The sequence below is a fragment of the Euprymna scolopes genome, chromosome 21 (genome assembly GCF_053919585.1).
Source record: "Euprymna scolopes isolate OS-2025 chromosome 21, ASM5391958v1, whole genome shotgun sequence".
Taxonomy (NCBI): Eukaryota; Metazoa; Mollusca; class Cephalopoda; order Sepiida; family Sepiolidae; genus Euprymna; species Euprymna scolopes.
In genome coordinates, this window is record NC_136502.1 from 70720172 (window position 1) to 70732888 (window position 12717).

The window sequence follows — 12717 nt, forward strand, 5'->3', positions numbered from 1 at the left end:
TAAAATTAAACTATTTATAATATAATAAAATTCTGTATATATCATTTAAAATAAAATATTGTTTATCATTTAAAGAAAATGTTCTGTTTAAGTGCATGCATATTTTTGGCGCAAAACTATGGCCACCATTTTTAACATAAAAAATTATATTGTTTAATATTCGAAAAACTACATATTTGCGGAAAATTTAAATGCGATATTCGTTTTCAGCATAGTCACACCCCCATAGAAGTCGACATTTCAAAGGAAAATGTTCAGGTGGAAACCAAGTAAAAAAATTATCCTTATCAAATTATCATTTAAAATTATAAAACGTTCGGTACTTATGTATTTTTGTTACCGTGCTGAAATAATATTATTTTGAAAGCCATTCTTAACATGGGAATAGGAGGGTGTTTTGTAACAATTATGTGCTTCCACCTAATAATTTATTTTGGTATTATTATACAAACACCGTGACAGCGTTAGGGTTAGGGGTTAGGGTTAGGGGTTAAGGTTAGGGTTAATTCGCTGTCACGGTGTTTGTATAATATTACCTTTATTTTTTAAAAAAAAGTGCTTAATGTTTAAGATATCGTGAAACGTTCCGTTTAAAATTTAAAAAAAAATGTTGTTTAAAATAAATAAGTAAAAAAAAACATATCGTTAAAAAAAAAAAAAATCGTGAAACGTTTTAAAATAAAGTAAAAAGTTTATATATTATTGGCATGGTAACGTACCGGTGATTAGGGAAATTAGTTCCTTTTATGTGATAAAGGGTTCGAGATTATTTTTCCACCTAAACTACAGACTTGCCATAAACTTAAATTTCGATAGATTTAAATGTATTTTGTTAATGTTCAAATTTCGAAAAAAAATAAAGTGTGTGTAGGTGGGGGGGGGGGGCACACGCACTTGAAAAAATATTTCCCCTCGTATATTTTACGGAAATTGCATTTTATATGTAATTTCGTTCTAAAATGGATAAGTATCGGAAATTTGACGAAAATCTGATCATTAGTTGATTTTTGTTAGATTTATTAAACACGGGTATGTTTTCACGTTGGGAATGTCTACTACATGGGAACGTTATTTTAAAGCGCCAATTATGTAAACACGATTTTCGTCTCGCAATTTCATTATTTTCGTTCAATGAAAAAAAAAATTTTTTAATTATTACTGGTTTATTTTGCCCTTCTTTTTTTAAATGGTACAAAAGTTATATTGATAATATTAATTTATAATAAAGTTGCGCTGTTTTACGTATGGGGGGGTAATTCTGTGGTGGATTTTGCAGGTGCCTATAGAGCTAGGCAGCTAGTTATGAAAATATGGCAATTAAGCCACACAGTCCACAGAATATTCCGCGTTTCATCCTCATGAGAATTCGTCAGAGTACGGAAATATGGGCAATCCTAGATCCGGTCGTACACCGGTGTCTGGTGATACACACACACACACACACACACACACCGTAATAGTTGATTTTGCATAAAATAATAAACTAAAGCAGGAAGTTCGGTCGGTAAGCTGAACAACTTTTACATCAGTATTACTCATCCACATCACATAGGTATGTACTATGTAAAATAGATTCACGGCGAACTGTTTAGCGAACGTGATTTTTCGGCTGTCGTTTAATACATAAAAAACATGCTTATACACTTAATCTAGTAAGTCTTAAACTTCGGAAAAACACAACATAACATTGTTTACCGAAATTACACCTATATTCTATTTACAACTGAAAATGGTACTGAGAAACTTTTTTTAAAGCGACTATTATTTTTTAGGGAAAATTTACGAACACCGTAAACGCGGTTGATTTAAATTTGAACGGAGCACTCATTTTTCTACTTTGTTGTGATTTGTTATTTATTTTCCTGATTTGAAATTCTTGATAATAACACCCTCCTCTGGAGGTAGGCAGTTTGCCATGGCCGTTTGCAATTTTGGAGATAACGAAGGGATTAACATTGACAAGCAGGAATATGACTGATGACCGCGTGTACGACTGTCCGCATTGTCGGAAATGTTTTGCTCGGAACAGCCACTTGGAGAGACACATCCGAATTCACACGGGGGAGAAGCCATTTGAATGTTTCTTCTGTGACCGGGCCTTCGCCCAGAAGATCACCCAACTCCAACACATGATGATGATCCACACCGGGGAGCGGCCATTCAAGTGCACAACATGTAAAAAAAAGTTCGTAACTAATGGTGATCTTACCAAACACACACGTGTCCACACCGGCTCCAGACCCTTCAAATGTAACAAATGCGGACAGAAGTTTACTCAAAATGTCTCTTTATCAGAACACATGAAAAATGTCCACTCAAGAAAAAAGAAAAAAAAATTAAGATTTTCAGGCAATAACCGACAAAACAGGCAAAAATAAATAAATGTTAACAAAGGCAAGATAAATTACTCTTTTACCTACCCGGATAAGTTTTTTTGTGTTTAAACTTATTTTAAAGCGTTTATTTACTTGACACTAATTTTGTTTCAAAGTATATTAAGTTGTTGGTTATCTTGTTTATTTAGACCCTTGATAATCGCTGAGAAATCGAAAAATAAACAGAATACTAGTAGAACATTACATTTTCGCATGATTGATTACGTTTATTGGATGGGTTTCTGCTAGTATTTTGTTTAATTTTCGACTTTGGGGCAAAGAGTTCAGATGGATATAACAAAACCGCTTTTCTTTTTTCATTCTACCTATAAGTACCACTAATACCCCCCTACATGTAACACAATGTAATGTTTGCAATGGTGACTTTATTAGTCCGCAAGATGGCCGAAGCAAGCGGATGAAAAAGTGAAAGTGAACGCAAATTTTAGCGAAACGAAATTAGCGAGTCGACTGTATAGACGAAAAAAGAAACAACAACACGATTGCTGATAACAACAACTAATAACTAAGAAATGTTTTTTTTTGTTTCAACTATACTGTAGTTTCACATAACATTTTAATAAACAAAAGATACCGTAAAAATCGAATTTCATCTTCCTTTCTCTGCATAAAACATTTGGGTTTGTATTACTGTAGATTCGAAAAAGTTGTCAAAAAACAAATATAACAAATAAATGTTATCAAAGGCAAGAGAAGTTACTTTTCTACCAAACTGGATATATTTGTTGTGTTTTTATTCAATGTAACATATTTATTCAGCTCGAAAAACATGCAATGTTTACCGATGTATTGGACAATTCAAAATGGCGGCCGACTCTCTCTTAAACACGGTAAGTTCGGGAAAAGGTGTTATAAATAATAAACTAGACAAAATACTATTAAAAAAAACACCGAATATATGTCAACCTATGTCACGGTAATATATATTGAGCGAATTTCTAACAGTATTTTGTCTAGTTTATTATTTATAATACCTTTTCCCGAACTTACCGTGTTTAAGAGAGAGTCAGCCGCCATTTTGAATTTTCCAATACATCGGTAAACACTGCATGTTTTTCGAGCTGAATAAACATGTTAAATTGAATAAAAACACGTGAATTATATCCAGTTTGGCAGAAAAGTAACTTATCTTGCCTTTGATAACATTTATTTGTTATATATTTGTTTTTTGACAACTTTTTCAAATCTATGTGTACAGTAAAACAAACCCTTGTTTTATTTTCATTGTTTTGTTTTTATAATTATGAAAAGAAAGGACGATGAAATTCGATTATGCAGAGAACAGATGAAATTCAATTTTTACGGTATCTTGTTTATTAAAATGTTATGTGAAACTACAGTCTAGTTGAAACAAAAACATAGCGCTTCTACACTATTGGGACGAAATTTCGGAAATTCTAATACTGAATTTCACATGAAAAGTATTATGTTATCTACGTATTCCTCATATTTTTAAGATGATTATATCCAAAAATTACGGAAATCGATAAAGTAGAAAATTATTAAAGAAAATAAAAAATAGAATTTGATCAAAACGATCGTAAGACACAGGAGAGTTCAAAAGGGAACTAATTTTTCATTTTGATTTAAACAAGATGGCGGTTGTTTTTCACCTGCTAACACAATTAAAATTGTTTTGTTTACTAATTCAGTAATATTCAGGTAATTTCGACTGCATAATTTGGAACTTTTTGTAACTTATTAGAATTGACAAAAAATTAGTTGAAACCATTGTTTTTTTTTTGTTTTTGTTTTTTTTAATCTGAAAACTCCATTTATCGACTACAAAATATCGTCCCAATTCTGTAGAAGTGCAAAAAAACATTTCTTAGTTATTAGTTGTTGCTATCAGCAATCGTGTCTTTTTTTTTCTTCTTTTTCTTGCTAGGCTGTACAGTTTACTCGCTAATTTCGTTTCGCTAGAATTTGCGATCGCTTCCACTTTTTCCATCCGTTCGCTTTGGTCATTTGGCAGACTAATAAAGTCAACATTGCCTATAAGTTAATATAACTTTTGTACCATTTTAAAAAAATTCAAAATTTAATGGCGAATTCAAAAAAACTCTTAAATACAAAATATGGCCTAGTTCGCCCCTTTTGACTTATATCTCACTAGAAGCCCAAAATTGAACTTTAAAATATTTTGCTTCTTCATTTCAAAAAGACAAGAAGAATTATTGACCAATTTTCAACGCTTATGAAAGAATATAAGGGCTTCAGACGCTTCTAGTAAGATAGACAAATCATTGGAATATTTTCTAACACCAGAAATAATTAAAACGAATAATAATTCAAGAAATCAGAAACTTGCAAACTGATTAACTGTTTAGGTTAGTTAAGTGAGAAATAACACCAATCATTGCAAACAAAAGAAGTCACTTTACAAAGAAATATCATTTTAATTAAGCACTGTACAACAATCTCATCTCTAAAGCAATGTTATACTGCTGCATGATATACTTAGATTTGGAAACCAGAGCAGCATCACTTGAATTTTCACCAAGCTCTTAGATTTGATGCACAGGTTTCTGGTTGTAATTGTCCTCACCAACCAATTTCACTATCAGTTTATCTCTCTGCTTGGAGAAGCGATGAGTTAAGTGTGGAGGGAAGGTTGTTCTGGGGTTAGAGCGACTCTCACATATCTTGGCTAGATGGTATTCAGCTTTCTTTTCTTTGACAAGCTGCTGTACTTGGCCTACCCTTCTTAGCTTGGTTTTCCTTTTTGAATGGCATTTTTCTAGTCTAAAATGAAAAGGTTAAAATTCAAGTAATAAGTGGTTATATATTCATGATTAATTTGAATGTGGCAAAAGCTGTGAAAATGAGGGCTTACCGTTCAAACGACCTAGGTGTGTGTGTGTGCTTTGTCATCGCTGCGAAGCTAGGATGAGAAAAGAATTCCAAGATGGCGCCGATGGCGTTTTGTAATGGTATGATCTCGGAAACTCTCGCAAAATCTTGTGCATATATGCAAATCAGTTGGTCTTCGACAACTATAAATTCAGGTCGTTTTGGAAGGTAAGGCGTGAGGAAAGAACGGACGGTTGGTAATTGTGTACGCTGGATCGTGTTGGTGGCGTGTCAGTGTGTGTACTGACCGAACCACTTTCCTGTTCCTTGCACATTGGACTTTGAATTGGTTTACATTGGACTTGCACTTTGGACTTTGAATTTGTTTAGATTGGACTTCAACTTCATATTAGCTCTCTCCTGAACCTATGAACACTAAACAGAACAGATGTGATGAAGAATATGACATAGTAGCACTAAGGGAATTTCGCAGGGCATCCATTCCTCTATTTTGTACTTTGGGGATTTCCTTTCAACCCTATAAGGGAAATATCAGAAGAATTTATCAAAATCCCCCAAAATATGATATGAATGAAAGAATGGAAGAGTTAATGATTGTTCAGCATCAGAAACATCATTTTACATATAATTTGTTTTTTTTATTGGTTTTTTTTTGTTTTTTTTTTGTTTTCTTTTGCATTTTCCTGGCATATAACGCATGAAAAATGGCCAACGACTCTTTATCTGAGAGTACATCTTTCAAACTCCTTGGCCTAATGTTCACAGGAAACATGAGTTGGAACAATTACATTGAAGGCATTGCCAGGGCCGCTGCAAGAAAGGTGGGCTCTCTCTACCGTGCTAGATAACTACTAACACCCGAAAGTATCCTGTACCTCTATAAGGCCACCATTCGCCCATGTATGGAGTATTGCTGTCACATCTGGGTTGGTGCATCTGCTACTAGTCTCTCGCTCCTTGACAAGTTTCAAAAGAGAGTCGCAAACCTGATAGGCCCTGAACTGGCATCTAAGCTTCAGCCTCTGTCCCATCGACAAAATGTTGCATCCCTCTTCCTTTTCTACAAGTATTTTAGTGGTGAATGCTCTGACGAACTGCAATCACTTGTGCCCCCACGACGTGAGCACCCTCGACAAACCCGACAGGCTGCTAAATCCCACCCCCACACTGTAGAGATCCCTAGATGTAAAAGATCTTTTTACTCCAATAGTTTCTTCCCCAGAACCGCTAGACTCTGGAATTCCATTCCAGGTCCCTGCTTCCCCAACAGTACTGACATGCAGAAGTTCAAGTGTAACGTGAACTGATATCTTGCTGCTCAAATCCCTACATAGTACCCCAGTAGTTGTTGCCCCTGATAGTAGCCCCCTACACCAAAGTGGCAATTTGCCCTGTTTGGCGTGAAAATGTAATAAAAAAAAAAAAATGCCCTTTTTCAGGAAGTTTTAAAATTTTTCCTGGGTGATAAATAATGTGTGGTCTAAATTTGGATAAAAATAAAAAAATTGTCTCCTACATATTTTCAACATCATTAAAAAACTTTTCCATGAAACAGATTTTTTATTTGGACCTTTTTAGAGGCTGTAAATTAGTTTTTCAGAAAAAATATTTTTGGGTTCAGAAGCCAAGTTTCTTTACAAAATGAGGTGTATCTTTACATGTATGGATCAGATTTTGTTGAATGTGGCATTTTCAGATCAGTTAATGGTATACTGTATTGGAATAATTGAGTTTCCACATTTCATTATTACATTGGCGACTCTATGGACCTCTAAGTTAAAAATTCTCAAATTTTTGTAAAAATGAAAAAAAGATTGTCACAGACATAAATCTGCAATTTAGCTAAAAAAAAAAAAGAAATGTAAAAGCGTTTTGGCCATTGTTTTTTGCAGACGTCTATCTACACATGGTACTTCCTTGCCTGGATCCCTCATTTTTTGTAATGGATAATATTTGAAATATGGCCTTTCTTTTGAGTGCCTTGAAATTTTTGCCACGATTTTAAGGCCATTTTAAGCTAATTTTTCCTGTAAATGCTGCCGTAGCTCCAAAATGATAGGCTTGAACTTGATAAACCCTTTATGATTTTGAAAGTTTAACTTATTGGCTATAGATATGACCACATGCCGAAGTCTGAACTTGTGAGGGCTGGCTGAAAATAATTTTGGCGTCACGTGGGAAAAAACTCTTCATGGAGGCTTGAATAGTGTCCTCACAATCTATATATATATAAAAATGTATTTCTTGGTTTGTTAGTTTTTGAAAAACTAAAAAACCACTGAACCGATTGCTTCAACATTTTGATATAGTTTGTAAGTGTACTTATGTGTCTTTTTATATATTTCTTTTTAATTATAACATTATACTTAATTTTTATTTAATAAAGTAGTTAGTTTTATTTTAACGATCTGGCCATTTTTTTATTTGAGGAAGTATCAGCATCACCTCCCGCCGTCACGTGACATCACTAAAAGAAACTTTTCGTCTTGCTTCATAATGTGTTTACAGTATGGGTAAATTTTAAATGGAGAACATTTAATCATGTGATTATTGAAAATGTAATCATGTGATTGAAATTTAATTTAAATTAACCACATGTGGTCGCTTTCCTGTCAAATATTTATAAAAAATGTTGACGTTTCCAACATGAACGGTGAGTTGGATTTATGTAAAAAAAAAAAAAAAAATACCAGAAAGGTATACCAAATTGACTTTTCCGTTTAAAATTAAATTATTTCATTTTTATTAATACAATTTTATTTTTAGAAATAAAGATAAATAAAGTACGATTGTTGAATGTTATTTTTTAATCACATTCGTTTTGTAAGGGTACAATAAAAAAAAAAGATCAAAACGGAACGAAATTTAAATTTCCATTCCATTTTTACAACAACCCTAAAACATTTATTGAGATTGTTGGACTGACTTCCTCATCTTGGTTGTTATAGTCACAACGTTTCGCCCGTTTTGTCCTCTGGCCTTCATCAGGTGTTTTTTTGTATCAAACTGATGAACTGTTTGTTAGAAGTCTCGAACCCAACCCTTTATTATTATTACGGGGGTACCCTGTTTGGACTCCAGCTAGGCTCTGGGACATAGTTGCTGATTCTGTTTTGAATGTTACTTTTCACTACCTTCGTTCAGGATTGGACTCAGCGCCTTTGGGTAACTGTAAACTTTAATACAACGTCTAGGACCACTCGGCCATATGTCCGAGTGACCTGTTTAGCATCTAAACAGTCAAAGTTTCCCCCCCCACACTTCCAAGCGACCTGCTTTATATTACATCCATCCACATGAATCTCGTGAGATTACACGAGAACGTTTCTGTTAAATATCACAGACGCCATCTTGCTTTTTCTTTTCCCTGTCCAACGTGCATGATAAGCAGACACGTGGGCGCTTAACAGGTAGGTCATGTGTATGTCCGTTTCTATTTTTCCCACATCCCCCCCTGATCTCATGATCACAGAGATGGCAGGGAGGTGGCGCTCTCTTCCGTCTGGTGCTTCTTCAAAGGGGGACTGTGCATGCCTCTTGTTCACTTGCACTTTCATCTGCAGTTTGAGGGGTGAAGAACACTGCCTCCCCTGAGAGGCTACTAATATCGGATTCGCTGCTTGATGAGGATGGTGCAAACCAGAGTGATGGCCCACTGGCCTCAGACCCAGAGTCGCTCCTGTCATCCAGTGGTGGTTGCAACTGTGTCGCCGGCCTCAAGTCCCTAATATGACAGGGTACACCGTCAACCATGACTGACTGCTGACTCACCACATCAGTCACTCGGCCGCGTGTATAGCTGTCAGTGCACCAGCTTCCCGGCAGCTTCACCCAAACAGGATCCCCTGGTGCATACAACCCCTGTACTTCCTTATTGGCAACTTCTCTGTTGGGGCAGTTTCTCTTTTCTCGGACTCAGTATTGGTATATTGCGTTTGCAGGCGCTGTTCCTGGAGAGACGGCATCTTTCGGTGTGATGTTGTACCAATATATGGCTTCTGAGACGGTGCATTGCTTCGTGGTCGCGATTCTTTTGATACTGCGATGGCTCCTCTCAGCAATACTGTTGCCAGATGCCATATAAGCACACCGCAGTCGCAGCCACACTCCACACTCCTTCAGGAACTGCCTGCAGAAGGCTGGGTCATTGTCTGTCAGCACCTCTTCGGGCGCGCTTCTTTCAAAGAACACAGATGACAGCTGGCAAATAATGGAGGAGGAGTCCTGGCACCCAAGTGGTCTCCAGACTGCAAAGCGCGTAGGTCCACAATCAATGATGGTGAGGAAGTGATTGCCACCGTAATGTGTGATATCCATGCCCATTTTCTGCCATGTGCTACTCACTCCCAATTGTCCTTTTTTCTACTGTATCAGAGCCGGGTTGATTGATTGACGTGCTTCGCAACTTTCCACTGCTCTCTTGACATCTGCTCTTCTTACTTCTGGGTCAACCATTTTGGCAAAATATAGTGTCTGCTTAACCCCTGAGTGTCCGCATTGCTGATGAATCTCACTGATATGATCCGCATGCATATTACTCGTGACGGCTGCATACGGCTGTTGCAGTGTCTCAGAACCTTCCCGGGTATCAATTTAAATAAAAATAATTTTGTAGATAATTAAATGCATGGAAATTTTAAAAAATTTTGTAGATAATTAAATGCATGGAAATTTAACAAATAATTTTGTAGATAATTAAATGTATGGAAATTTAACAAATAATTTTGTAGATAATTAAATGCATGGAAATTTAACAAATAATTTTGTAGATAATTAAATGCATGGAAATTAAAAAAAAAAATAATTTTGTAGATAATTAAATGCATGGAAATTAAAAAATAATAATTTTATAGATAACTAGCTGTACCCGGCCACGCGTTGCTGTGGTTCAGTTTGTTAAAATGGAATACATGTGAAAGTAGAGAAAAGTTTGATTCTGAATGTACAAATTATTTTTTTTTTAACAGATGTAAAGAAAATAAACAGAAAAATACTTCCATCATTAATTATGCAAAAAAATAAATAAAATGTGATTTAGTGTTTCAATATTATGCTTATAAATTACGATAAAACTTGCTGAGTATGCGCTGTTTTACGGTTGTTGTAAAAATGGAACGGAAACTTAAATTTTGCTTCGTTTAAATCTTTCTTAATTTTTTAATTGTGCCCCCCCCCAAACGAATATAATCAAAACAGTAGCATTCAACAATTGTATTTTATGTATATAAAACACAAAATATTTATTAAAAAAAGAAATTTTTTAAAAATAACGAAAGGGAAATAATTCCATTTTTAAACGAAAAAGTCAGTTTGGTATATCTTTTTGTTATTTTTTACAAAAGTCCAGCTTACCATTCACATTGGAAATGTCGACATTTATAGGTTGTCGGGTACGTTTACAACGAATAAACACTCCAATCTAGTAGATGTATCAGAATTTTTGTAGGAATTTTTTACACACCTATCACGAAACTGCGAATAAAATATAAAAATCTCGTAATTTCTCTTTTAAAAGTGGGTTGTTTATTTTCTTTATGGATTATACTTCCAAAATAAACTATTAAAGTTGTTTTAAAAGTAATAGAAATATTTTTTTTTATTTTTTAAAAAACAGTAATGAATTTTACGAACTCAATATTTTTCAATTTTTAAATTTTAAAAATCTATCAAAATTTTTCTATTGATTCTATTTTTACGATATTTTCAGGGTCAATGTGAAATTTTATGCTCTTTTCAATAAACCGAATATAATATTTTAGACAAACGTTTTTTTTTATTCACGCCCCCCCCCCCATTTTCAAGTGTCTAGTAAAAAGTAAATAATTAATTTACTCACCAAAGTTTTATATATCACAAATTGAAGAGAAAAGGTCAATAAGTAATATATTCAAATTTAAAACAAAAAAAGTAGTGTTTTTTAGAAATTTACCTGTAAAGTTCGAAGTTTAAAACCTTTTTTTTTAAACCATGTTTTTTGTTTTTTCTTTTGTTTTTTTTTTTATGAAACCTTGGTCCTTGCTCCTTTAATTGAAAAAAAAATTAGGGCTTCAATTACATTTTTCGAGTAGTTATAAGCTTGGAAAGACAGGGGGTAGAATAATTCATGCCTCCCATTTTGAAATGTCTATTAAAAAGTAAGGGTTTCTATTACTGTACACATAGATTCGAAAAAGTTGTCAAAAAACAAATATAACAAATAAATGTTATCAAAGGCAAGATAAGTTACTTTTCTACCAAACTGGATATATTTTTTGTGTTTTTATTCAATGTAACATGTTTATTCAGCTCGAAAAACATACAATGTTTACCGATGTATTGGAAAATTCAAGATGGCGTCTGATTCTCTCTTTAACATGGTAAGTTTGGGAAAAGGTGTTATAAATAAAAAACTATACACAATACTATTAAAAATCCGCCGAATATATGTCAACCTATGTCACGGTAACATATTGAGCGAGTTTTTAGCAATATTTTATCCGGTTTTTTATTTATAACACCTTTTCCCAAACTTTCCGTGTTAAAGAGAGAATCAGACGCCATCTTGAATTTTCCAATACATCGGTAAACACTGTATAGTTTTCGAGCTGAATAAACACGTTACATTGAATAAAAACACAAAAAATATATCCAGTTTGGTAGAAAAGTAATTTATCTTGCCTTTGATAACATTTATTTGTTATATATTTGTTTTTTTACAACTTTTTCGAATCTGTGTGTACAGTAATACAAACCCAAAAGTAAATAATTTATTCACCAAAGTGTTATATATCACAAATTGAAGAGAAAAGGTCAATAAATAATATATTCAAATTTAAAACGAAAAAAGTAGTGTTTTTTACAAATTTACCTGTAAAGTCCGAAGTTAAAACCTTTTTTTTTTTAAAAACATGTTGTTTATTTTTTTTTTTGTTTTTATTTTTTAATGAAACCTTGGTCCTTGCTCCTTTAATTGGAAAAAAAAATTTGGGCTTGAGTTACATTTTTCGAGGAGTTATAAGCTTGGAAAGACGGGGTGGAATTATTCACTATTTTTCACGAAATTTCTGACACACCTACCAATCTACCCATGTTAAGAGCGGCTTTCGGAATAGACACCCCTAACCTTGCCAGAATACCCGAAAAGCTATAAAAGTTGACGTGTCGAATGTGAACGATGAGTTGGACGTAATGTAAAAATGTACCGAATTTAAAAGGGAACGAAATTCAAATTTCCATTCCATTTTTACAACCGTAAAGCAGAGCATTCTATGCAAATTTTACCTAACTTACTGTATTAATGCTATTTTTTTAAGCAAAAAAAAAAAAATATTTAGGTTTGGCTATAAATTCCTAAACTCATTTCACCCTTAATAATTTAGGTGACTGAAATAGGAATCTAATTGAATCTTTAATTTCCTGAATAGTATGCGAGAATTCATTTTTCTTTGAGTTATATCGAATTCATTAATACTGACTTTAGGGGCTTTTTTCGTAATGTTACTGTAAAAATTATTTTTTATTGTTACAA

At 33.8% G+C, this 12717-nt stretch overlaps 1 protein-coding gene across 1 annotated transcript; it reads right to left on the minus strand.

The window, feature by feature from the left end:
• Window positions 1–9125: 9125 nt before the first annotated feature.
• Window positions 9126–9533, minus strand: LOC145242843 (uncharacterized). Its single transcript, XM_080105961.1, has one exon. The coding sequence runs from the start codon at window positions 9531–9533 to the stop codon at window positions 9126–9128; it is 408 nt and encodes a 135-aa protein (XP_079962087.1).
• Window positions 9534–12717: the final 3184 nt, after the last annotated feature.